The following is a 25,683-nucleotide window of genomic DNA, read 5'->3' on the forward strand; positions in this document are numbered from 1 at the left end:
CGAAAAGTTAATGAACAACTTTGATTGTTTTATAATCTTATCTTCACAAACCTATGCTTATTATAAACAACACTTTAATTTAAGAAATTTATTGAGTAAAAGAGGGGAAAATGTGGAAAGATTTGTTATTCGTCATTAAGTACTTGGACTTTATCTATTCAAATTGAGTATCTAAATTCCAATAGAAAATTTCTTTCGATTCAATCTGTATTTTCTCTCATAAATTTATAATTAATTTATTTATATAAGCTTTTGAAAAGATTACAATAAGTGTAAAACGGAATATCAAATGGAAATTATAAATATGCGCAAAATTGGTTTTTATTTTTAAGTCTCTTTATTTATTCAGAAGGTTTAGCCAATTTATTCTTTTTTCTTGGGTCACTTTGCTCTATAAAAATACGAAATATTGTAAAAAGTAAAAACTATTTATAAAGTCTAGTCACAACTACATTTGCATACGAGAGTGATAGCTTGATTAAGTGTACTGCAATCGCAATTTCGCATCTAATAAATTGATGCTTGAATGCATATATTACGTATACGCCGGGTAAACTGCAACCTTGTACAAGGTATTACAACGACTTAATGTATTAATGGCAGATTAGTTAATCAATCAAATACAAATTCAATGACAGCGTAAAAGTTGTTTAAGAAAATGTGTTGCAATCGCAACATCGCAACAACGTTTAACCTTGCCCTAAGTAGCTGCTGCGTGACACGCGAAGGATGTCCCGTGGACAATTATCCTTCAGGGTAACTGCAGGCTGCAGTGTGTGTGTGCGGTGCAACCTCGAAGCAAATGTGTCATAATGGGGAAGCCGCAACTGCAACTGCGACTGCGGCAGCTGTTGCCGCAAACATTGCTTGCAACAATTGTTGTAACAGCAAAAAGTTTTGACGGATAAAAAGCTTCGCTTTCCGGCAACAACTGCGAGTCCTTGTAATATCCCATGTACTCTGCTTGTTGTTGTTGCTTCATTATTGCACACACACTCAGCATCTGAAGCTGATGCTGAAGCTGTGTGTGCACTTAACTCACTTAATACAATTGTCAATTTACTCAGCGCAATGCCGCATGAACGAGACTTTTAAATGCATTCGAGAAGGGAAGGGAAGGGAAGGAAGCTGACTTTACTCACTTAGCTGTTAGTTAGCTTAACCACGTAATGCTCACATAACGCCACTAATTATAGATGCGTTGACTGCTCGACTGGGAATACGTGTATTCACTACTTTGTATTGGAGAATCAGTTTTCATATCTCGATTTAAATAAAAACAAGTAAGAAAGATACATTTGAGTGTGCTCGACTACGAGATACCCGCTACCCATTTTAAATAATATCAAAACAGAGTGGCTAAATATACAAACGTAATGTACTACAAAAATACTAAAAATATACCGAATGCTATATTTGGTATAATGATATAGAGTGCAAATTAGACCACATTGTTAGCTAAAGAAACTAAGACCCATACATAAGTATGTATTTCTTAAATAACTTGTACAATATTTATCAAATTTTCAGGATTCATAAAGAATATAGTTATTGTTGTATGTACACTTCTAGCTTAAAAATTATGCTTGTTATTCAACTTTAATGGATTTAAAAGGGGAGGAACTTGAGAACTTGATCTGCGTGCAAACAATCTCTCTTTATCTCTTATAGTCTCTGAGACATAGCTACATAGCTACATCGTCTCGGCTGTTGACGCTGAGCAAGAATATAAATACTTTATGGGATCAAAGATGCGTCCTTTTGCTTACGGTTACATACATTTGCTGTAGGCACAAAGTTATAATACTCTTCTACTCTATGGGTAACGGGTATAACAATAACAGAGCAAAGGGCAGCTATTATTTGCATAGACAAATTGACAGACTAATAAGCACAATCTATGTGTCGCTTTATTGAAAATACTACAATTCAGCACAACAACAGCTCGACTTCATATTCACTTACTAATTATCTTTTCAAACGCGATGTGGGCTTGTCTCGGAATATGTCAACCGCAACTAAAATAATAAATGGAATTTGCGTTTTTGTATTTATACTAACATTTATAGTATAATAAAATTCACATTATAAAAGAGTTATTGGTGTTAGATAGTGAATTTTTCTGGTTTTTTTTTTAAAGGTAAAGCTTCTCAATTTAGTTTGTATTAAGTCATCATTGTTTTCTAGTCTTTTTTCTATGCAATATATCTCTCTGCATCCTCTTGTAATAAATCATTCACGATAATTCTAAAAATACAAATTTACATGATTGAGCGTTGTTTTTAAATTATTATGCTTTCTCTCAATTTAACAATATGTAATATTTACTAATAAATATATTTTTCTGAAAAGAAACACACTAATATAAGAAAGTATCATTAATAAATTTGGTTTATTATTTTATAAAAATTTGCTATTGTTTTCTATTTTAATAATAAAATGCAATAGTTTTTCTTACTATTTTTAAATCAATAAGTTAAATCCGTTAAGGAATCCGTTATTAAGGTACATAAATGCATTTATTTTTATATCTTTTTAAAACAATTGTCCGAACAACATTTGCACCAAGTGCTAAGCAAGAATCAATAAGATTCGCCTTTGTGAAATCGAATTATTTGCTGTGGAAGTCGAGAATGAAATACGAAAAAATAAAGTGAATTTCAATTTAAGAGTAAATAAGAAATAAGAAAATGTATATAAAAATTTAAGTAAATTAAAAAAAGTAAGGTAAATTAAAAAAAAAGTAAAACAAAACGCATGAAAATGATTGTGTTGCTTTGCGTATTTTATTGTGGATTGGTGGAAAAGCAAGGCATATGTACATATGTACTATATGTTGTACGTGGATTGTGATGGAAATATAGGAAGGACATGTTGAAATAGTTGAGAGGATGGCAAGGATAACAAATGAGATAAGAATAAAATTTAAAAAAGTGACGAGAAGAAGAAAAAGTAAAACAAAAAGTTGTTGAACGATGCCAACAACACGCGGTGTTCCCAAGCGGTCCCCCATCTAAGTACTAACCACGCCCGACGCTGCTTAATTTCGGTGATCGGACGAGAACCGATGTATTCAGCGTGGTATGGTCGTTGGCGAAAGACGCATGCTTAGCGTAGTATTTTGTATTTCAAATGACAAGTATTTTTGCATCTTTATACTATTGAAAAATGACATGTAAAAGATAGTATTGATTGAATTTGGGAAATGCGTTAAACAACACAGATATGTATATATTGTTAAAGCTTTCTGTAGTTTATCAATATTGAATTGAGAATGCTGTCATGTCGATTGGTGGGAAAGCAAGGCATATGTACATATGTACTATATGTTGGACGTGGATTGTGATGGAAATATAGGAAGGACATGTTGAAATAGTTGAGAGGATGGCAAGGATAACAAATGAGATAAGAATAAAATTTAAAAAAGTGACGAGAAGAAGAAAAAGTAAAACAAAAAGTTGTTGAACGATGCCAACAACACGCGGTGTTCCCAAGCGGTCCCCCATCTAAGTACTAACCGCGCCCGACGCTGCTTAATTTCGGTGATCGGACGAGAACCGATGTATTCAACGTGGTATGGTCGTTGGCGAAAGACGCATGCTTAGCGTAGTATTTTGTATTTCAAATGACAAGTATTTTTGCATCTTTATACTATTGAAAAATGACATGTAAAAGATAGTATTGATTGAATTTGGGAAATACGTTAAACAACACAGATATGTATATATAGTTAAAGCTTTCTGTAGTTTATCAATAATGAATTGAGAATGCTGTCATGTCGATTGGTGGGAAAGCAAGGCATATGAACATATGTACTATATGTTGGACGTGGATTGTGATGGAAATATAGGAAGGACATGTTGAAATAGTTGAGAGGATGGCAAGGATAACAAATGAGATAAGAATAAAATTTAAAAAAGTGACGAGAAGAAGAAAAAGTAAAACAAAAAGTTGTTGAACGATGCCAACAACACGCGGTGTTCCCAAGCGGTCCCCCATCTAAGTACTAACCGCGCCCGACGCTGCTTAATTTCGGTGATCGGACGAGAACCGATGTATTCAGCGTGGTATGGTCGTTGGCGAAAGACGCATGCTTAGCGTAGTATTTTGTATTTCAAATGACAAGTATTTTTGCATCTTTATACTATTGAAAAATGACATGTAAAAGATAGTATTGATTGAATTTGGGAAATACGTTAAACAACACAGATATGTATATATAGTTAAAGCTTTCTGTAGTTTATCAATAATGAATTGAGAATGCTGTCATGTCGATTGGTGGGAAAGCAAGGCATATGAACATATGTACTATATGTTGGACGTGGATTGTGATGGAAATATAGGAAGGACATGTTGAAATAGTTGAGAGGATGGCAAGGATAACAAATGAGATAAGAATAAAATTTAAAAAAGTGACGAGAAGAAGAAAAAGTAAAACAAAAAGTTGTTGAACGATGCCAACAACACGCGGTGTTCCCAAGCGGTCCCCCATCTAAGTACTAACCGCGCCCGACGCTGCTTAATTTCGGTGATCGGACGAGAACCGATGTATTCAGCGTGGTATGGTCGTTGGCGAAAGACGCATGCTTAGCGTAGTATTTTGTATTTCAAATGACAAGTATTTTTGTATTGTGAGAAATGAAACGAAATATACATCAGCATTTACATACATATGTATATATTGATTGAATTGCTGTGTTTAACATTTGTACCTACTATATTGTAAGAATATATGCGTCAAAAAAGCAGTTAATATATTAGTGATAAACTGGTTTGAATAGAAACAGATTTACGATGCTACGATTTGAAGTATTAACATACATATCAGTTTATGTGAATTCTAATGTCTTCTTTTTTATTTCTTTCTGATTACAGTTTTATTTACGGTAAATAACACTCTCGAAATTAATAAAAGCACCCTTCTTTTTTTTTTTTTTAATTTAAGTAGTAAAATGTAAGGTAACTTTCAAAGGTAAGTTTTTAATAAGCAGTAGTTGTCTCCTAATGCAAATTGGGTTAATATATTTAGCTAAATAACAACTACTTCATATTAAAAACGAAAGCGACAAATTATCTGCCTATTTACCTATTTATTTATTTAATAAATAATAATATTTTTTTTATAAATTATTATTCACAATTACAATTAAAAAATGTAACTTTAAAATTTCTGTTGCTGAAAAATAAAGCTCATTCGCTCTCTTAAGCGGTTTCTAATGTGTTGTGAACCGTCTTGAATTCAATACTATTCACTGATAGGAGCCGAGTCCTCGGGCAGAGGTTTGCGCTTATAGGCTGGCTCTGTGGCCAGGTAAACGACGAGAGCACCAAAGATCACATAGAGCACACCAATAACGTTGGCCAGTAATCCAGCTGTGGGCAACGTGGAATACTTGGATCCCAGGGAGAAGATGGCCTTCTCCGTGAGTCCCATTAAAGCGGTGGCAATGGCCAACACAAAGCCAAAGAGTCCGAAATAGATGTGCAGCGGCATCAGAGCAATCTTGAAATTCATCTTCATTCCCGGCCACAGAAAGGCGATGAAACCTACAACGAACTGCAAGCCAAAAATGATCACAGCCGAGAGACCCAACCACGAGTGCAGTGAATACATATTGGGAATCGGAGGACTGGCGAAATCATGAGAATCGAATACGGTCTTCAGGGCAATCACAGTGAGGATGAAGGCAGCCATATGAATGAAAGCGTGGATAAGTTTCAGAGTCTTCTTGCGCAGGGTGTAAAAGGCGCGATAGATAAGAATAGAATTCCCATACTAGTAGATAAATCCAATAGTCATAAAGAACGGATGCCAGTTAAACTCGATCTTCGGATTCGATGAAAAGTCCAGTCCACCATAGTGCTCGAAGATCCAGATGCCAACTAACACAATCATCGCCAGGCCACACAGCTGAGCCAGCACATAGAGAAGCTTAAAAACGATCATTGAGGAATCAGTAGCGGACTTGTTATCTGATATTTTTATTGTTGTTCTGTTATTTTTATTGCTACAGCTGCTGTCACTGCTTGCGGATTCAAATCTTTTGAGATGGTCGCACTTTTTGATTACACCTCACAGGTAATAGAAGTGTCGCTTGCTGGACCAAATACAAAATAATACGCTACGAAATGCAAATACAGCCAAACGAGCAACTCAAAGTACAATGCACAAAGAGTAAATAAATGTGACAGATATTCTTAGTGTACTGTGAAGTCAATGCAGCTTCGCTTTATTAAACAATGCAGCACCACATACAAACATAAACTTTTTTTACTAGAATTTATTAATTATGAAGCTAAAATCACAGTGCCTGAGTTAAACATTTGTTCAACAATTTAAACAAGTATACTTGTAAAAAAAAAGTTGTAAGTAAACTAATATTTTTAGTTTTTTTTTTTAATATTAGTTAGAATTAAACAACTTACCCATTTTTTATATATATATGTACATATATACATATATATTAAACAATTTTATTTTATTTTAAACAATCTTAATTTAAGATTATTTTTAATTTTGACTTACGATTTTGCCTTCTTGGTTCAAATTAAAGATTTTTATACAATTTGGTATACTTTTTAGTATTTTCGGTATATTTTGAAAATAATACCACAATATTTTGCGTAGCGGGTATCTCACAGTCGAGCACACTCGACTGTAACTTTCTTACTTTTGTCATTCTTGAAACAAGACTATAATCTTGATTTCCGGATTTGACAATCTAGATTTTTTTGAAGATATTCGATCTTGATTTAAGAATAAACCTTTAATTCAAGTTTTTTCTTGATTTTAGCATGGTTTTTCTTTCTGTATAAGGAAGCTACAATTGAATCTGGTCGAGTATAGGCAAAATATGCAAAATACATCAGAAACTAATACCCGACTACATTAATTGACGTTTCTTGACTGTGGGATACCCATATTGAAGAAAGCTAAAACAATAATATACTTAAAATATACCAAACTAATATTCCAATATTAATAGACTTTTACATTCAAAACATACCGTAGAGTATAAAATGTAGATTGTAAAACTATTTTAGTGGAGTGTGCTCGTCTGCCACCCATATAAAATAAATGCAACATAGTGCGGAATTATTCTTAAAATATACTCAACTAGTACCCCAAAAAATTATAGAATACAGAGAATATATATACTAAAAGCTTCATCCGATTTATTAACATACTATTAAATTTTAAACATACCGTATAATAAATTTTAAGACGACGATTTTAAGTGAATGTTCTCGACTGTGATTTACCCGTAACAGTACGGAATTATTCTTAAAATTTACTAAACTAATATACACAAATTAATAAAATTCAATTAATATATAAAACCATTTCTTGTTACATACATACATTTGATGTATAAGTTATAAAGTGCAAAATTTTCTTTTATTTATTGTGTCTTGCCTTGTCACTAAAAATGCTAAAATATCATCTTAAAATTTCAAACTTTTTTTTAGAACTTATCAAAGTATTTATTGATTATGAATTTGATTTCAAAGTTTGTAAGGCAAACATTTTATTATCATTTTAAATGATAAGCCAAAGCTTGCTCTACTTGACATTCATTTATTTTTATTGCATTAGCCACTGACTGTCAAACCCTAATTTTCTTGTGCTTGCTAAAAGTTTCTGGCCAAATCACTGCAAGAAAATCCAATGTTTCATTAAGATTTTATCGCTCTTTTGTGCTGCTATTATTAGTTCCTTTTTTGTGTGTTCTAGTCAATGTCCCGTCAAAGCAAGGGACATTAGCGACCCTCGCTTCGTTTAATTAACAAATTCTTTGATGTAGCACAAGGTTCTCTGGGGTAAAGTTTCCAGCTAATTAGAAGTATAGTTTGTCCCCCTTTTCTCTCTGTATCCAAATGATGCAATTTGCGTGTTTATTAATTTTATGTCAATTTGCATGCAATTTTGCGCTCAAGGCGAAGCTTTATCTGCTCAGTCGCAGTTTTAGCCTTTATGATGCCTAATCTAGCGGAATGAAATGCATTGCACACTGCCTTAATTAAAACTAATGACCAACCCAGTTATGCTTATAGTGGAGCAGCCAGCAGGTGGAACTGCATCTCGCTTCCTGCTTCTCGCCATCAAAGCAACTTCCCAACAAATCCCCAACGTTGCGCCAAAAACTTCAAATTGTCTTCAGCTGAGTGGATTTTGTTGTTCGATGGCTTTGAAACTGCAATTCAATAAAAATAAATACGTCGAAAGACACTCGAAGGTAGAACAATACATATATGTAGGTTATTTTAATAACTATCACGACTAGCGCATACCCTAAGATGTGATGGCAAAAGAAACTTTTAAATTTCAAATAAGTCCAAACAACATAAGAACTATTTTCAACAACACAGAAACTATTTACAAATCTAACTATTATTCACAAGCGTTTTGCAGTCATAAAAACTTTCTTCGAAACTCGATTTATCTCTCGAGTTTCCCTTTTCTTAGTAGGCTATACGCATTAAAAGTGTAATTAAAGATAAAGACTTTAGACTAAACATTATACAAAATATTAAAACTTGACATTTTTTTAAATAAACAAAAATTTTAAATATAAAAACCTTGTTATTTGAAATTTTTCTTTTTATATATTGTATAAATTAATAAAGATAATTGGAAAAAATAAATTAAAACGATCAACAAATTTTACATCACCTTGAAGGTCAGAAGTGGCAAACATGTATCCACTTTTGTTTGTTACTCTATGTATTTAATAATATAGTAACTATATGTATTTACATATATATATATAGCTGTACAAAATATGCATGCAATTTAATCTCATAAATATAAAGTTTGTTAAGAATTTAACAAAATAATAATTTTGAACTTCAAACAATATTAATACTTAACCGCTGAATTAAAGGAATAAATAATCATAATTGATGTCATTTTATTTAATATACATATATAACAATAAACAATTTCGATAACTGATTTATAATCAGGACACTTTTTTCAACCTAAAAATCTTATTTTAACATTTTTTTTAAGATTGAAAAGACCATAAATCAAGCAATCTACTTTTCAATCTAGATTGTTTTTTCTCTCTGTTCCAATTCCACCTGTTATTGATATATGAATATTTAAGAAACTATATCTTATGTTTACTATATTTGATATTAGCCAAAACTATTCATAAATTTAATATGCTCAATGCCACTCGCCCTATAGCAACAGGGTAAAAATAAAAGTCGCGTGCGACTTACGCGCGATTTTCAATAGCACATGGGGAGAATAAGTGGAATCGAGAATGAATTTTGTATTTTGTGTTTTGTATTTGGTATTTGGTATTTCGTATTTGGGATTTGCTGTTGTGGCCTTTTCGCCCACAAGGTCATTGCAAAGTCATCGCAAGTTGTTGCGTGCGCGCTGCTGTTGCTTTTGCTGTTGCTGTTGCATCCCCCTAAACCAAGTCAACTGTAAATTGGCTTAAATGCAGTATATCATTTAATTTTATGTCATTTCACATTTTTGCACGTTGATTTTGATGTCGTAGTGAAATCTTTGCCAGCGTTAGAAATGCGTAAAATAACATTTCCCTTAGGAAATGAGCAAAAAAAGCATTTGAAAGCTAAACAAGTTATCTCATGGTTATTACAGCGCATATAATTGATTAGTTTAAATAGTTTCAATATATTCATTACTTTTTCAAATATTTGAAATTAAACTATTTATTTTGGGTGTCGTTGAAATCGCTGGTTAAATACTTTGATGTTAAAAAACAATTTCTGTTTGTGTCGTATTCATTTTTGTGATTTCCTATTAGCAATTCCTAATTTCTATAGAAATCTAAAAATTGCCCAGAATAAAACTTAATACCAAATGTACTGTATGTAGCATATATTTCACTTTGAATGGATACGAATTTATTCAGTTTCCACCAAACGATAATATTCTCAGTTTAATATTGAAACCTTATACAGTTTTCTTACAAAATATGTTTTAACAATCGCTTTCATATTACTACTCGCAGTACAGAAATACGAGTACTTTGCATTTCAACCACAAAATGCTAAGCTAAGCATGCGTCTTTCGCCAACGACCATACCACGCTGAATACTTCGGTTCTCGTCCGATCACCGAAATTAAGCAGCGTCGGGCGCGGTTAGTACTTAGATGGGGGACCGCTTGGGAACACCGCGTGTTGTTGGCATCGTTCAACAACTTTTTGTTTTACTTTTTCTTCTTCTCGTCACTTTTTTAAATTTTATTCTTATCTCATTTGTTATCCTTGCCATCCTCTCAACTATTTCAACATGTCCTTCCTATATTTCCATCACAATCCACGTCCAACATATAGTACATATGTACATATGCCTTGCTTTCCCACCAATCGACATGACAGCATTCTCAATTCAATATTGATAAACTACAGAAAGCTTTAACTATATATACATATCTGTGTTGTTTAACGTATTTCCCAAATTCAATCAATACTATCTTTTACATGTCATTTTTCAATAGTATAAAGATGCAAAATACTTGTCATTTGAAATACAAAATACTACGCTAAGCATGCGTCTTTCGCCAACGACCATACCACGCTGAATACATCGGTTCTCGTCCGATCACCGAAATTAAGCAGCGTCGGGCGCGGTTAGTACTTAGATGGGGGACCGCTTGGGAACACCGCGTGTTGTTGGCATCGTTCAACAACTTTTGTTTTACTTTTCTTCTTCTCGTCACTTTTTTAAATTTTATTCTTATCTCATTTGTTATCCTTGCCATCCTCTCAACTATTTCAACATGTCCTTCCTATATTTCCATCACAATCCACGTCCAACATATAGTACATATAGTACATATGTACATATGCCTTGCTTTCTCCACCAATCGACATGACAGCATTCTCAATTCAATATTGATAAACTACAGAAAGCTTTAACTATATATACATATCTGTGTTGTTTAACGTATTTCCCAAATTCAATCAATACTATCTTTTACATGTCATTTTTCAATAGTATAAAGATGCAAAAATACTTGTCATTTGAAATACAAAATACTACGCTAAGCATGCGTCTTTCGCCAACGACCATACCACGCTGAATACATCGGTTCTCGTCCGATCACCGAAATTAAGCAGCGTCGGGCGCGGTTAGTACTTAGATGGGGGACCGCTTGGGAACACCGCGTGTTGTTGGCATCGTTCAACAACTTTTGTTTTACTTTTCTTCTTCTCGTCACTTTTTTAAATTTTATTCTTATCTCATTTGTTATCCTTGCCATCCTCTCAACTATTTCAACATGTCCTTCCTATATTTCCATCACAATCCACGTCCAACATATAGTACATATGTACATATGCCTTGCTTTCCCACCAATCGACATGACAGCATTCTCAATTCAATATTGATAAACTACAGAAAGCTTTAACTATATATACATATCTGTGTTGTTTAACGTATTTCCCAAATTCAATCAATACTATCTTTTACATGTCATTTTTCAATAGTATAAAGATGCAAAAATACTTGTCATTTGAAATACAAAATACTACGCTAAGCATGCGTCTTTCGCCAACGACCATACCACGCTGAATACATCGGTTCTCGTCCGATCACCGAAATTAAGCAGCGTCGGGCGCGGTTAGTACTTAGATGGGGGACCGCTTGGGAACACCGCGTGTTGTTGGCATCGTTCAACAACTTTTTGTTTTACTTTTTCTTCTTCTCGTCACTTTTTTAAATTTTATTCTTATTTCATTTGTTATCATTGCCATCCTCTCAACTATTTCAACATGTCCATATTACATTTCCATCGCAATCAACAATTTTGGATTTGTAGTTAATTAATATGTATTTATTTTTTCTTTCAACGTATTTTATAAATTGTACTGAACTTTTAATGTTATTTCCTATTGAACCATTTCAATTACTTTTATTTATTTGTACGACTTGAATAGCTGAACTTGCAATTTATACATAAAATAGATGCAACATAAAATTAAGTGTCTTAAGCATGAAATTTATATTTAAAACATTTTCTCTATAAAATTTTCTATACATTTTCTATATTCATTACTATTATGGGTCGATAACTAATGGTTATTGTAATAAGTATTCAAAAAATGTAATATTTTATACGAATTTGTTATTATTTAATTTAATAAAGTGTGTTTATATTTTTAATTTCACTCATCACTCATCCTTATATTTATGTAATTATTTTTTTAACTATTTTTGAAATGCTTTTATTGTGTAATCTGTTTGATGTTATTTATATATTATGATTTTATTCAATTTGCTGGAAATACATTCATTTAGTCAACTGATTTAAATTCAATCACATAGCAAACCAATCTAAATTCAGTATTAGTCTTGCACCAATAAATATTGTACTAATTTTCATTGCAGATCACCTTGTGGAATAACCTTTTGCAATCTCTGTTATCTTACTTGTTAATCAAGGCTAACCAGGGGTGCGAGGGAAATTGAAAAGTTGCAAAATTGTATTGTTAAGGGAGATAAAAATTGTGAGCGTAAGATGAATTTCCACGCTATAAAACGAAAGCTAAGCGTTGGCTTAGCCATTGACGACCTTCGTTAAACGTGCTGTGAAAATGGCCAACAGGCAGCTCCTCCCCTTTCCCAGTTCTCCCAGTTTCCTGCTCCTTTCCCTGACGCATAAATTAAGTGGAAGCAGCAGCAGTAGCAAAAGAAGCAAAAGGAGCAGCCATTGGCCCTTAGCCTTAGCCCTGTCGCATGGTGCATTTATTCTGCGTGACTTTTGTTGTCAGTTTTGCCCTCTTCTCTTCGTCTGGTGTTATTGTCCTTGCCGTCGTTGTCGTCGTCGTTGTCCTCGTCCTTTGCACTCAACTTCCTGCAGCAGTGGCCAATTTAATTGCAATTTTTCCTGCACCCAACGTCAAAGACAAATAACCAAAGCTAATAGATCATGTCATCTTGTCAACAAGTTTTACAATCTAATTGCGCACATTCAACAAGAGCATCTCAATTTGTTCGTCAAATAGAGAACTTTATTTATTCTATGGGGGTTCCTTTGATGCATTATTTATCTTTAATACTAGAATAACTTTGGAAAATGTCTTGAGTGGCCGAGTTGTGATAGCCATAATTCAATAAAATTTATCGAAATAAGTTGTACTAAAAAATATTAAGAATTAAATAAATTATGTAAACTTGAAGAGACCAAATTAAGCTTCGACTAGCCTCATATGTTCAAAATCGAAACATATATTTGTAAATACAAAATTTATCATTTCAAATAAAAAGTAATTATTTCGACTTAAGATCGATGAAAAAAAGGTTGTCTGAAGATACATACAATTTATTTGCTTTTGAAAACGGGGTCAACAACTGTATTTATTTTACCTGTTTTAATTATAATTCTATAATTATTTTCAGAAATTCTTCGTAGTCTTAAAAATAGATCATTTGTTCTGCGATCGTTACCGAAAATGCTTCAAGAGTTCTAGAAAATGTCGATCCAACTGCCCGGCTAGCTCAGTCGGTAGAGCATGAGACTCTTAATCTCAGGGTCGTGGGTTCGAGCCCCACGTTGGGCGCAACAGAACTTTTTATTAAAAATAATAGAAATTTTAAAAATAATAGTATTATTAAATCAAAGAATTTGAATGAATAAAGAGTCAACAATAACTTAATTGATGGCGTGTTCCGTATTAGTAACACAATTTCGCTTTCGATTATTGAGTATTTTTTCAATTTTTTTCTGAATCGCCAGCCATTAAAAAAAGTAATTTTTTTTTACAACGCGGAATATTACAATATTGTATCACAACAGAAAAAGGGAATCATAATCTGTAATAAAATAATAAAAAGGCAAAATGTAAATATTGAAACAGTGACATCAACATAACAAGTAAAAAAGATCGATCCTGCCAGGAGTCGAACCTGGAATCTTCTGATCCGTAGTCAGACGCGTTATCCATTGCGCCACAGGACCCACGGAATCTAAGCCAACTATCATTAGCCAGCAAATTAGTTAAGACTTTTGACATACATATCGTATTGTATCCACCAACATACATACATACATACATATATGTCTAAAAATATATTTGAAGTTGTAAAGCAGCTTTTAATTAGGTAGTGATAAGTTTGAGCTATCGAAATGAAAGATTCGAGATAACAGCAATTTGGTTGAAACATTTGCCACTAGCATGACCTTCTCAACAAAAGGAACAAGTTAGTTTTATGCTGCAGTGGCAAATGCAAATGGCATGCCATTCAAACAAACAGAAATCATATTATCCATACGTCCCGTTCGCCGCACGCATTCACATTCACATACACAGTAGTGGCAGCAATTTTTGATTTTATATCCGACACAACCCTCCCAAACAAAAACGCAGCGATCTGTACGATGTGCTTGCACATTTCATTCTTGTTGTTCAATCCCAATGGGACTCGTAAACAGTTTGGCCAGAGAAGAATGAAAAAACTGCGAAGCTGAGCAAAACTTGCGATGCAAGTCGATGAGGGTGCCCAGGCACAACCCCTAATATCCTAGCTAGGAAACAGCACAGCAGTGGCAATTGCCAATCCTTGACCCGTCATAACGTCTCCTTCGTTGCTGCTGCTGCTGCTTCTGGTGTGTTCTGACAGCACAGTTAAATGAGATATGCTTTTACATTTTTTCGATAAATTTCGTGGCACCCCTGCACTCAGTACGGAGCACTGGATAACATTATTAGCGCAAAAGTTTGCCATAAAAATGGCAAACGGATTTACGCAACGCTTAAAATTGAGATTTACTGTAAGCAAAATTTATGGCAAACGCCAAAAAAACTAATGAAAGCAAAAGAATAACTTAGATTTCGAGCTTATCGAATGACATTGATGGATGCACCAGGCAATTAGCTTTTGTGCTTAATGGTATAAAAAGGAAAAGACTCGCTCGATATATTTACAAAATGAAATTTTTAGGTCTCGGTCTACTTTGTTTACTCGGTGCTTCAGTATGGGCTGATTTGGAACCGTTTCCATCCTTAACGTATCAATATGGAAACTATTTACTATCCGTTGTTAATAAGGTAAAACACGATAATAATTTGCACTTAATTAGGTCGTTGATCCAACTCTTTTCTTATGATTTCAGTTGAATTGGTACGAAGCAACGACAGCTTGTGCCAGATATGGTTACTCCTTGGCATCGATTCCCAACCAAAGGGCTCAGACTCGAATATATAACGCGATTCTCAGTTCGGGTTTCCAGAAAATTCTGACCGAACCAGTCTGGACTTCTGGCTCGAATCAGGCCAATGGCGTTCAATGGAGTTGGTATTCAACTGGTAATACAATTACTTACCGTAATTTTGCTGAGGCACCATATTCATATGTGTATAATTGCCTGGCTCTGGATGCAGTTTCCGGATTATGGAGGGATATAAACTGCATGGAGAAACGCTATTTTGTTTGCGAAAAACGATGTGCATAAAGAGTACACTTAATTCACTTAAGAAAATAATCAATGAAATCGTTCGTGTGTATTTTAAATTCAACGGTTAGGTGCTTGAGTGTTTTTCCATAGCTGCCAGCTTTTGCACGCGACCATGTAAAGCTTTCAGTGAGCTTTTTAAGCTCTTTAACCAAAATAGATTGAGGTAGCTGTTGTCAACCAGCAAGATTTCCATTGATAAAACAATTTGTTGTAGAGTGTGACCGAATAGGAAATACTCTTTTTAAATAAATGGTTTTATATTTGATCCACACTTTATTTTCCATAATAATTAATCGAATAGAAAGATTCTAAATTGCAGATTATTTTGCTTATACGATAACATAAATAAAAATAAAAAATAAAATAATATAAATATGAATTTATGTATTATTCGTTTCATTAATCGATAAATTAGTTAAATATATGTAAATAATTAATGAGTACATGTTATGTGCAGTTAATTGTAGAATATTAAATGTAACGTTTAGGATGATTCTAATTTACAGATTTTTAATTCTACAATATATGAAATATATGGATTATGCTTACATACTTTATATAGTAATTTAGTTTATCACCGTGTGATATACATTACGTATAATGTAAACTTTTAATAAATAATATATATTAAATTTTACAACCATTTCTGTCATCTATTATTTTCCTTTTTTACTTATAAATTTCATTTTAAGATAAACAAATTGGTGATATATGAATAAATATTGAATTTATTCTAATTTCCACACGTAGCCCTTAAGTATAACATTATATTTATTGAAAATATATGTTGTTTTGAGAAATATTAGTTTCAAATTCTTTTTCGGCAAAAGTTGCAATGATAACAAAATTCTTTTCTCGCGAAATCTTTTTCGTTGCTGCTTACTTACATTAAAATATTCTTTAATCTTTTAACTAATATAATTTCTTTAAATCGTATATAGCCGTAGGCATATTCCGTACTGAAATGACATTGATAAATGTGCTGAGTAATTAGCTTTAATTGCCTAAAACTATATAAAAGGAATGCAATCCATAATATTCTTGACAATATGAAGTTTTTTGTGGTTGGTATTTTCTGTCTGCTTTGCACAGTTGTCTGGGCAGAAGGTGATGTTACACCGGCCAATGAGGAAGACGTAGAACCAGAAGTTGTGTCTATAAAAATATTTACCTATGAAGACGACACCTATGGAATAGGCTTATATGAAAAGGTATAAGCTTAAATAATCTCGAAGAATATGATTTATTATTTACATATATTTTAGGTGAACTGGCATCAGGCCGAACTCCTTTGTGCATCCCAGAGTTCTACATTAGTTAGCCTTACGTCAGAAATTCTTTACAATGAGATACTAGAATGGATTCGATCTATGGCCAATGATGATTTGCCCACAATTGCTGAGGACCCTATATGGACTTCTGGAAACAATTTGGGAGACGGCTCCCTGTATTATTGGCAGGGCACTGGAGGACCCGTTTATTACAACAATTTCAGGAATAAATCGTATTCTCATTCAGCTTGTATTGGATTCAATGCTGTGACTGGTTACTGGACTGAGCATGAGTGTAGAGAATCACATTATTTCATGTGTCAAAAATATTCCAAGCAAATATGCTAACAACAGAAACATTATAAGAATTCATTTAGACTGTCGTCAAATAAGTAAAATTTCGGCATTTTAAATAATAATAATAATAATAATAATCCCAATTGCGATCATATTTAAATAATTCGGTAATTACTAATAGGGATCAAATAAAATTAAACGAAAAGCAAAAAAATATCTGTAATAGTCAGTAGAATATAATAAACGAGAAAAAAAGTAAGAAAGCTACAGTCGAGTTTGCTCGACTATCAGATACCCGCTATCCATTTTGAATAAAAGAAAACCAGCGCGGTATTATTCTTAACATATACTACATTAATATACCGTAAAAATAAAAAAATTTACCAAAATATGTATTTCGTATATTGATATAGTACTACATTCAAAATATATAATAGAGTACAAAATATAGCAGATTGTAAGCCAAAGCAACTAAGATCCGTATTAAGAAGGCGTTTTTCCCATACAAAAGAATTTCTTAAATACCTTCTACGTTTTTTATTTGATGTCAACCAAATTTCAAGGAATCGAAATGACTATAGTTATTATTGTATGTATCAAAATGCGACTCCAGCTTTAAACTTACACTTGTTAATCGATTTTTTGTCGATTTGCGGAGGCAAATACCCGCTATGGGTAGAGTGTATAATTATCATGAATTGTGAGATATGTAGTTGGGGTAGAATTATGTAGAACAGGAAAATTTATCAATTTCATAACTTAGTATCATTGCATCGTCGAAAAGAAACTTTGAATGCTAAATAACAGAGTTAATAATAAAATTTGGCATTGAGCCTGATAAGTTACGTTTTATGTATTTTATTCTTAATTTTTTAAATTTATCGAATTTTCAAAAAAATTCGTTTGAATAATTTCGAAAATGATTTTGATCTGCGAGTAAAAATAACAAGTGTCCTTAAAATTATATAACTTCATCACTACTCAAAGGCGTTGATTGATTCAGGCATGGATAAAAATAAAGAACACATATTCTTCATTTGGTTAGAAATGCCTCATTCTCCTTAAGTTTTAAATTTCTTTAGCACACTATGGCTTTCTGGTATTAAAACGCAATATTTTCAAACGATGCCAGTCACAAAACAAGATATATCCCGAGCTGTAGCTTAGTTTATGATAGCGATAATAAAGTGATTTTGTTTAAATTTCTACGATCAAAACGGTATCTAAAATTATTATTTATATAAGGTATTAAGAAATTTGAAATAAAGGTGAGTTACATAATTTTAACTTTGAATCTTTAGAATGTTATGTTACTTACTTATTAGTCCCTAATCTATTTAATTACCAGCTTATCATGTGACATTGATGAATGTCCCATGCAATTACCTTAATTTTCAATATTACCTCTAATAGTATAAAAGAGATTTCGGCTCATTCAAGTCCTCACAAAATGAAGTTCATAGCTCTTGGTGTACTTTATTTGCTTAGTGCGGTGGCCTGGGCTCTTGAGCCATTTGAATACGTGGACGAAGAGTTTGATATTTTTGGTGCCAGCAATGATTCAGATCCATTGTCGATATCAAACCCCTTTCTCTATCTTAAATCGCCTTATGTATTGTCAATCACTAAAAAGGTGAGAATTAGTTATAAATAAAATAAACTCATACTAATTTCCTGCTAATTTCAGCTCAATTGGTTTGAGGCCACCGCAGCATGTGCTGCTAGAGAGTTCACTTTGGTCTCGATTGAAACTTTAACCAAACAACAAACATTGTACAGAACTATCGCTGGATCGGGTATCCAGAATCAAATGAACGAACCAGTTTGGACTTCGGGCTCGAATCTGGCAAACGGTGCCGTCTGGAGTTGGTATTCAACCGGAAAACCCTTCACATATCGCAATTTCCAAAATCAATATGTGGAAAGTGATTATCGTTGCATGGCTTATAATGCGATCAATGGTCGTTGGACACCTGAATTTTGCAGCTCCAAACGTTATTTCATTTGCGAATGTTTATAATAATGTTTTGAAAATAATACATATAATATATAATATATTCATTTGGTGTTGGTATCGAAAAATATAATAAAACTTTCTGATTGCAAATAAAGTTGAAAATTTTCCTTTTTCTAAATTTATAAAAATTAAAAACAACTAAAATATACTCGCTACAATGTATAAAAACAACAAATATACAAAAATAATTGTAGTATATAACAAGCATAAGGCATATCCAACTCCAAAAAATATATATGTATAATGTTGATTAACACCCCGATCTCAAAGACTAGGACAGAGCTAAAAAAATGTTGACGGCGACCAGATCAAGTTTGATTTAGATTTTTGCCACGTCTTGCCTCCTTTAATTAAAAAAAAAACGAATAGAAAGCGTATCAATAATTCTTTATACAGTAGGACTTTAGTTGTTTTGGTTGACAATCTGTAATATTTTGAACGTAATAGTTTATAAATATAGCAGATACATCCTTTGGTCCTTTTTTTGTTAATTAAAATTGGTTTATTTTAACCATAATCCGCACTGTATTGCTTTTATTGAAAATGGATACTGAAAACTCGAATGCAATTTTCTTTTTGGTTTTTAATAAAAAATCACTCTACTACATCTTAGACTTATGGTGTCATATTTATTTTTTTCTTCAAACATAATGATTAATTTAAAGTGTTTTTTTAAAACTTATGCCTATTTGAACAGAGAAAATATAATATTTTTATTTTTTATTTTTTTCTTCGAAATACAATTTATTTTCTCTTTTGTAAGAAACTACACAAAATACGTTCAAACACTTAAAAGGTATATAGAAACATAAAATTTTCCACTGAAAGTGTTCCTCCAAATGTAAAATGCATGAGGACCATATATATTTAGGTTACATGATTGATGATAAAATTTTAGTTGGGCATTAGCAATACTTTCTAAATCTTCAAATGACATTGATAAATGTACCTGAGAATTAGCGACAACTATATAAAAGCCTAATGCACTCAATATATTCTTCACAAAATGAAGTACTTAGGGTTAACTATTCTCTTTCTGCTCTGCACTGTGTCCTGGGCTGAGGATGAAGAACTTCAGGATGAGGAAGCACCTCTGACTATCGCTCTAACCATCTTTAATTACAATTCAAGTTCCTATGGATTCTCTCTATACCATAAAGTAAGCTTGAAAGTAACCTCCAAATGCTTATAATGTATATAATTATTTATTTAGGTGAGCTGGTTTCAGGCTGAGCTCATTTGCAGATCAGCTGGTTACACTCTGCTGGATATTCCAACCGATACCATTCAAGATACCATAAAAGATATTTTGCTGAACAGTGGCCTTGATTTGAGTTTCTATTCCGACAACTCACTTTGGACCTCAGGGACAAATCTAGGATCGTGGGGTCATTATGTTTGGCAATCTACTGGACAACGCATTACCTATAATGAGTTCCTTGAAAACCCACCTACTGACCATCCATTTTGCATTGGCTATAATGTCGCAACTGGTTATTGGCACCATCAATATTGTCGGGATGAACGTTATTTCATATGCAAAGAAGTTACTACCGCAACATGTTAGTCAAATGGAGTAACACTTATCAATTCATAGTAATTTTGATGACGGAATATTATATATCATATTAAAACTTCACGTTTGCAATCAGAAGTAAAATATTTTGTTTTAATACGAGTACCATATGATTAATTTAATCCTAATCTTTATATTTTGAGATCACATTAACTCAAAGTTACAAAATTATATAATGCTTAATACTGTTTTTAAATGCAAAAACAACATTTATATTATTTATTATATGCGTGAACTTGATAAAATACCTATGAAATGTATGAATATATATTTTATTTTTTGAATATGACCTATCAATCGGGCTAATGAAATCTAAACTGTATTTGAAAATCAATTGCGGAGCCCCGTTCCTACAATGGAATGATGCTTTTGTATAGTTGACAATATTTTTAGTTAACTATTCTTCTTATATTTCCAGTCTCCATTATTACGATAAACTTTAAAGAAAGCTCCTTTTGCAATTAGTTTTAATTTTTCAAATTGCGTCTAACAAAATGAAAGGAAAGAAAATGATAAAATCAAAAGTTTGTAACAGCTATAAGCTTATCGTTTTGTTAGAAGTTATTGACTTTTGGAGCAAAACCTTCAAACCTATGAGTAGCACAAGGAAGAGCATAAACAAGTAAGAAACCTACATTCTAGTGAGCTCGACTGTGAGACACACGCTACTCATTTTGAATGTGCGGTATTAATTGTAAAATATACTAAATTAGTATACCGCAAAAGTACTAAAAATATTCCAAATGTTATGTTTGGTATATTGATATAGAACTACATTCAAAATATAACATAGAGTGATAAATATAGGCGTTTTTGCCCATACAAATGTATTTCTTGAATAACTTCTACAATTTTCATCTGAGCGCAACCAATTTTTTTGAACTATAAAAACTATAGATATTATTGTCTGTATCAAAAATCGATTCTTATCGATTTCCGAGGAGGAAGTGGGAATGTCAAGACTTAGAAATAAACTTGATCTACATCCAAACATTACATACTCTTCTCTCATTACTCTTATAGTCTCTGAGATCTCGGTGTTCATACGAACAGGACATGGCTAGATCGCGTCGGCTGTTGACGCTGATCAAGAATATACATACTTTATAGTATAAGGAATGCCTTCTTGTGACTGTTACGTACATTTTTTGCAGGCACAAAGTAATAATACACTTTTAACCTATAAGTAGCGGGTACAAAAATGTTGAGTTAAGAAAATAATAATCAAAAATAATAATTAGTTAAATGTAAACCGAATTGAATGACAGTGATGGATGGATCAGTCGATTAGCAAAAGTTGTAGCTTTGGATTATGGTATAAAAGGTGAGCTTTCTCCTTACAATTCTTACAAAATGAAATTAATAGTTTTCGGTCTACTTTGTTTGCTCTGGGCTGTCGCATTGGCAGACGATCCTGAGGACCCATTAGATGAGGTTGATGAAGATGAGATTGACGATGAAGACGAGATTCCCGGCACTGAAGTCATCGATCATTCACAGCCATGGCCAATAGCGTTTTTCTACGTTGAAGATCCCTTTGTACTATCAATCACTAGAAAGGTAACCCTTAAGTCGAATAAGAGGTCCTTAATAATAACTCATTATTTTTCTCAGCTCAATTGGTTTGAGGCCACCGCAGCCTGTGCTGCGAGAGACTTCACCTTAGTCTCCATTGGAAGTTTAACCAAGCAGAGACTGCTGTATAACACTGTTATTAAATCTGGTCTTCAGTATCAAATGAACGAGCCAGTCTGGACTTCAGGATCCAATTTGGCTAATCGTGCCGTGTGGAGCTGGTATTCAACCGGAAGACCTTTCACATATCGCAATTTCCAGGATCAGAATGTTTATGCTGAGGAACTTTGCATGGCTTATAATACACTCAACGGTCGTTGGACCGCCGAACTTTGCACTGCCAAACGTTACTTCATTTGCGAGTGTGCCTAAAATATGAATTCATATTTGATATATGAATCCATATATGATATTTTTAGTTTACGTATAAAAAAATAATTTTCTGATTGCAAATATAATAAAAGCTAACATATAAATTTGAAGCATAACTATCATTTGAAAATTTGAATTGTAATTGTCAATTTTATTGTATTGTAACTTTATGCCTACAGGAAATGTGTGTAACAGGTAGAAGCAGGCATATCCTACCCCATAAAGTATATATATTTTTGATCATATGTAATATATATATATATATCGGGACGACATAGCCTTGTCTCGTTGACTGTAAGGGATAGAGCTATAATTTTCTCGTCAATAGTTGTTATTGTTGCACATTGATCAAGTGTGTTCAAGTATTTTGCCACGTCTAACTTCAGCCCTACGAGTCGAAACAATTAAGAGAGCTACATTCGATTGTGATCGACTATGGGATACCCTTTACAAAGACAATATTTGGTATATCGATTTACTACTACGTTGAAAATATACCATAGAGTACTAAATGACTTGACACAGTCGTTTTTAGGCTTATTAAATTATTTCTTAAGTAACTTCTAAAAACACCTTAAATAACTATCTAAAGTCGTGCCAATATAAAAAAACATACCCGTATTTCGTTAACACAGATAGGAGAAAACAATTTATTACACAATTCTGAAATTCTTGAGGTCAGAATTAAAGTAAAATACCATTTTTATATCCGCTACCCATAGGGTAAAAGGGTATTATAACTTTGTGCCGACAGGAAATGTATGTAACAGGCATCTCCGACCCTATAAAGAATATATATTTTCTTAATCAGCGTCAACTGCCGAGACGATGTAGCCATGTCCGTCTGTCTGTCTGTCCGTATGAAGAAACACAATAAGAGAGAGAGACATATAATTTTTTTTCGACGACACGACAAAAATCTAATAACAAGCGTAATTTTAAGGCTAAAGTCGCGAATTTTGGTATATACAATAATAACTATAGTCTGTGATTCCTGGTTGCGATAAGATAAAAATTGTTGAAGTTATTAAAGAAATACTTTTGTATGGGCAAAAACGCCGACTTACTAGAGGTCTTATATGATTTGACTGACAGTGAATGTGGTTGAATGTAGTACTAACTAACATATACTATTACGAGCACACTCGACTGTAGCTTTCTTACATGCTAATGAATGGAAACGGAAAAAATGCCCATTTATTAAATAACATTAATTATATTCAGTGTAACTTTTTTGTTTTGATAATATTGTCAAAATACTTATCATTTCTTCAAATGACATTGATTAATGCCCTTGGAAATTACCTTTAATTTGCGACAACTATATAAAAAGCAATGGAACTCATTGTATTCTTCACAAAATGAAGTACTTAGGGTTAACTATTCTCTTTTTGCTCTGCACTGTGTCCTGGGCTGAGGATGAAGAGCTTCAGGATGAGGAACCACCTCTGAATATCGCTCTAACCTTCTTTAATTACAATTCAAGTTCCTATGGATTCTCTCTATTTGACAAAGTAAGTTTGATAGTGACTTCCAAATGCTTATAATGGATTTACGTTAACCAAATATTTATTTAGGTGAGCTGGTTTCAGGCTGAGCTCATTTGCAGATCAGCTGGTTACACTCTGCTGGATATTCCAACCGATACCATTCAAGAAAGCATAAAAGAAATTTTGTTGAGCAGTGGCCTTGATTTGAGTTTCTATTCCGACAACTCACTTTGGACCTCAGGGACAAATCTAGGATCGTGGGGTCATTATGTTTGGCAATCTACTGGACAACGCATTACCTATAATGAGTTCCTTGAAAACCCACCTACAGACCATCCATTTTGCATTGGCTATAATGTTGCAACTGGCTATTGGCACCATCAATATTGTCGGGATGAACGTTATTTCATATGCAAAGAAGTTACTACCGCAACATGTTAGTCAAATGGAGTAATACTTATCAATTGCTAATTATTTTGATGACGGAATACTAAAATATTACAACTATATCATATTAAAACACATTTGCAATCAGAAGTTAAATGCATGATTGTTTTATTTTATGAGTGTGTACTCTAAGAAAGTTATACGGCTTTTGAAATTGAAAACTTGAGATTTCACAAACATATTTAGGCAATCGATTAAGTTTGACAACAACAAAATGCGTTCTCATATTTTTAAATTATTGTTGATGGTTCATAAATTTATATAGGTTATGAAGTAATTAGAAACACAAAAAAATATATTAAAAGTCAGAAATTTAATTTTAATATTTTAGATTTGTAAGTAATTGCTGCGAAAGGGTTTGTTGTAGTAAAATTAAAGAAAAAAAATATTAAGGCTTTAGGTTCACTTTAATATTTTCCATTACTTCAAATTTGTAAGATTTCTTAGATATTTCGAAATCATTTTAAAGTAATTTATATTATTTGATGTCAATTAAATAAATATAGGTTCCACAGCTGCATTAGAGTCGCACTTTGATTCGCATACAAAAAAGTATTTATTGTAGCAGTCTTCGCTGTACCAGTCATTATCCTCAGCCATAACGAGGCACGCTTCTTCTCCAGTCAAAGCGGATGTGGGTTCATTCTCTGCCCATTTCTTGTAGCCAAAAGGTAATCCTGCACCTGGCCAATTCCATGTACTTAGATCACCAAGGTTATTTCCGCCTAACCAGAATTTTTCTCGGCCCAATAAATAAGCTAAAAAAAAAGAGCTTATTAATAAGCGACTTGATAAATCTAAAATATTTTCATACCAATCTCACTTATGCTGCTTATCACTTTGTAATGACTCTGAATATTGGGAACCGAAGCTAAAGTCATGTTGGAGCGATTGCAAATAAGTTGCGCCCTGAACCAATTAACCTGGGAATAAAATGAGTTATTTCCAAAGTTAAGTCTTAATTACGAGATATAATAACTCACCTTTGTATAAGTTACTGTGATATATTTCGGTTTCTGACAATAGCTCAACTGAAGTAGTCCGAGAATCAGGAACAGACGAAGCAACATTTTGGCTGGAAAGTAGCTAGGTAATTAAATCTTTCTTTCCCATTTAGTCGCTATTTATATGAGGATGATAAAAATCGCATCAAGAGTCATTTAAAAAAGCAATTAGTTGAGAGCGTATAGATA

The 25,683-nt window shown here is 32.9% G+C and overlaps 8 protein-coding genes and 10 non-coding genes across 18 annotated transcripts; 11 read left to right on the top strand and 7 right to left on the bottom strand.

Annotated features, from left to right (window-relative positions):
• Positions 1-2,976: 2,976 nt before the first annotated feature.
• LOC132794531 (5S ribosomal RNA) lies at positions 2,977-3,095 on the bottom strand. Its single transcript, XR_009633207.1, has one exon. It is a non-coding gene; the product is annotated as a 5S ribosomal RNA (ribosomal RNA).
• A 374-nt stretch (positions 3,096-3,469) lies between these two features.
• Positions 3,470-3,588, bottom strand: LOC132794556 (5S ribosomal RNA). The gene has a single exon (XR_009633230.1). It is a non-coding gene; the product is annotated as a 5S ribosomal RNA (ribosomal RNA).
• Positions 3,589-3,962: 374 nt separating this feature from the next.
• On the bottom strand, positions 3,963-4,081 carry LOC132794622 (5S ribosomal RNA). The gene has a single exon (XR_009633292.1). It is a non-coding gene; the product is annotated as a 5S ribosomal RNA (ribosomal RNA).
• A 374-nt stretch (positions 4,082-4,455) lies between these two features.
• Positions 4,456-4,574, bottom strand: LOC132794633 (5S ribosomal RNA). The gene has a single exon (XR_009633303.1). It is a non-coding gene; the product is annotated as a 5S ribosomal RNA (ribosomal RNA).
• Positions 4,575-5,164: 590 nt separating this feature from the next.
• LOC132790562 (plasma membrane ascorbate-dependent reductase CYBRD1-like) lies at positions 5,165-6,322 on the bottom strand. The gene is given in 1 exon segment (XM_060799130.1): positions 5,165-6,322. A coding segment is annotated over 1 exon segment (702 nt). The 5' UTR covers positions 5,948-6,322; the 3' UTR covers positions 5,165-5,245.
• Positions 6,323-10,056: 3,734 nt separating this feature from the next.
• LOC132794557 (5S ribosomal RNA) lies at positions 10,057-10,175 on the top strand. Its single transcript, XR_009633231.1, has one exon. It is a non-coding gene; the product is annotated as a 5S ribosomal RNA (ribosomal RNA).
• Positions 10,176-10,548: 373 nt separating this feature from the next.
• LOC132794645 (5S ribosomal RNA) lies at positions 10,549-10,667 on the top strand. The gene has a single exon (XR_009633314.1). It is a non-coding gene; the product is annotated as a 5S ribosomal RNA (ribosomal RNA).
• Positions 10,668-11,049: 382 nt separating this feature from the next.
• On the top strand, positions 11,050-11,168 carry LOC132794656 (5S ribosomal RNA). The gene has a single exon (XR_009633325.1). It is a non-coding gene; the product is annotated as a 5S ribosomal RNA (ribosomal RNA).
• A 372-nt stretch (positions 11,169-11,540) lies between these two features.
• On the top strand, positions 11,541-11,659 carry LOC132794538 (5S ribosomal RNA). Its single transcript, XR_009633213.1, has one exon. It is a non-coding gene; the product is annotated as a 5S ribosomal RNA (ribosomal RNA).
• A 1,818-nt stretch (positions 11,660-13,477) lies between these two features.
• Positions 13,478-13,550, top strand: Trnak-cuu (transfer RNA lysine (anticodon CUU)). Its single transcript has one exon. It is a non-coding gene; the product is annotated as a tRNA-Lys (tRNA).
• Positions 13,551-13,875: 325 nt separating this feature from the next.
• Positions 13,876-13,948, bottom strand: Trnar-acg (transfer RNA arginine (anticodon ACG)). The gene has a single exon. It is a non-coding gene; the product is annotated as a tRNA-Arg (tRNA).
• A 955-nt stretch (positions 13,949-14,903) lies between these two features.
• LOC132792188 (snaclec bothroinsularin subunit beta-like) lies at positions 14,904-15,719 on the top strand. The gene is made up of 2 exons (XM_060801443.1): positions 14,904-15,038; positions 15,104-15,719. The coding sequence occupies exons 1-2, from the start codon at positions 14,919-14,921 to the stop codon at positions 15,440-15,442; spliced, it is 459 nt and encodes a 152-aa protein (XP_060657426.1). The 5' UTR covers positions 14,904-14,918; the 3' UTR covers positions 15,443-15,719.
• Positions 15,720-16,494: 775 nt separating this feature from the next.
• On the top strand, positions 16,495-17,331 carry LOC132791484 (snaclec GPIB-binding protein subunit beta-like). Its single transcript, XM_060800420.1, has 2 exons — positions 16,495-16,656; positions 16,711-17,331. Exons 1-2 carry the CDS (start codon positions 16,495-16,497, stop codon positions 17,062-17,064), a joined length of 516 nt encoding a protein of 171 aa, XP_060656403.1. The 3' UTR covers positions 17,065-17,331.
• A 1,132-nt stretch (positions 17,332-18,463) lies between these two features.
• On the top strand, positions 18,464-19,124 carry LOC132791249 (snaclec bothroinsularin subunit beta-like). The gene is made up of 2 exons (XM_060800093.1): positions 18,464-18,646; positions 18,701-19,124. The coding sequence occupies exons 1-2, from the start codon at positions 18,464-18,466 to the stop codon at positions 19,031-19,033; spliced, it is 516 nt and encodes a 171-aa protein (XP_060656076.1). The 3' UTR covers positions 19,034-19,124.
• Positions 19,125-20,036: 912 nt separating this feature from the next.
• On the top strand, positions 20,037-20,690 carry LOC132791254 (lectin BRA-3-like). The gene is made up of 2 exons (XM_060800098.1): positions 20,037-20,189; positions 20,244-20,690. The coding sequence occupies exons 1-2, from the start codon at positions 20,037-20,039 to the stop codon at positions 20,595-20,597; spliced, it is 507 nt and encodes a 168-aa protein (XP_060656081.1). The 3' UTR covers positions 20,598-20,690.
• Positions 20,691-21,944: 1,254 nt separating this feature from the next.
• On the top strand, positions 21,945-22,669 carry LOC132791026 (uncharacterized). Its single transcript, XM_060799802.1, has 2 exons — positions 21,945-22,166; positions 22,221-22,669. Exons 1-2 carry the CDS (start codon positions 21,960-21,962, stop codon positions 22,551-22,553), a joined length of 540 nt encoding a protein of 179 aa, XP_060655785.1. The 5' UTR covers positions 21,945-21,959; the 3' UTR covers positions 22,554-22,669.
• Positions 22,670-23,896: 1,227 nt separating this feature from the next.
• LOC132790263 (lectin BRA-3-like) lies at positions 23,897-24,586 on the top strand. The gene is made up of 2 exons (XM_060798747.1): positions 23,897-24,067; positions 24,131-24,586. Exons 1-2 carry the CDS (start codon positions 23,915-23,917, stop codon positions 24,482-24,484), a joined length of 507 nt encoding a protein of 168 aa, XP_060654730.1. The 5' UTR covers positions 23,897-23,914; the 3' UTR covers positions 24,485-24,586.
• Positions 24,587-24,878: 292 nt separating this feature from the next.
• On the bottom strand, positions 24,879-25,571 carry LOC132790264 (snaclec alboaggregin-D subunit beta). The gene is made up of 3 exons (XM_060798748.1): positions 25,474-25,571; positions 25,305-25,413; positions 24,879-25,248 (listed from the first exon to the last, which is right to left on the bottom strand). Exons 1-3 carry the CDS (start codon positions 25,558-25,560, stop codon positions 24,983-24,985), a joined length of 462 nt encoding a protein of 153 aa, XP_060654731.1. The 5' UTR covers positions 25,561-25,571; the 3' UTR covers positions 24,879-24,982.
• Positions 25,572-25,683: the final 112 nt, after the last annotated feature.

The sequence above is a fragment of the Drosophila nasuta genome, chromosome 3 (genome assembly GCF_023558535.2).
Source record: "Drosophila nasuta strain 15112-1781.00 chromosome 3, ASM2355853v1, whole genome shotgun sequence".
In the NCBI taxonomy this organism is placed as follows: domain Eukaryota; kingdom Metazoa; phylum Arthropoda; class Insecta; order Diptera; family Drosophilidae; genus Drosophila; species Drosophila nasuta.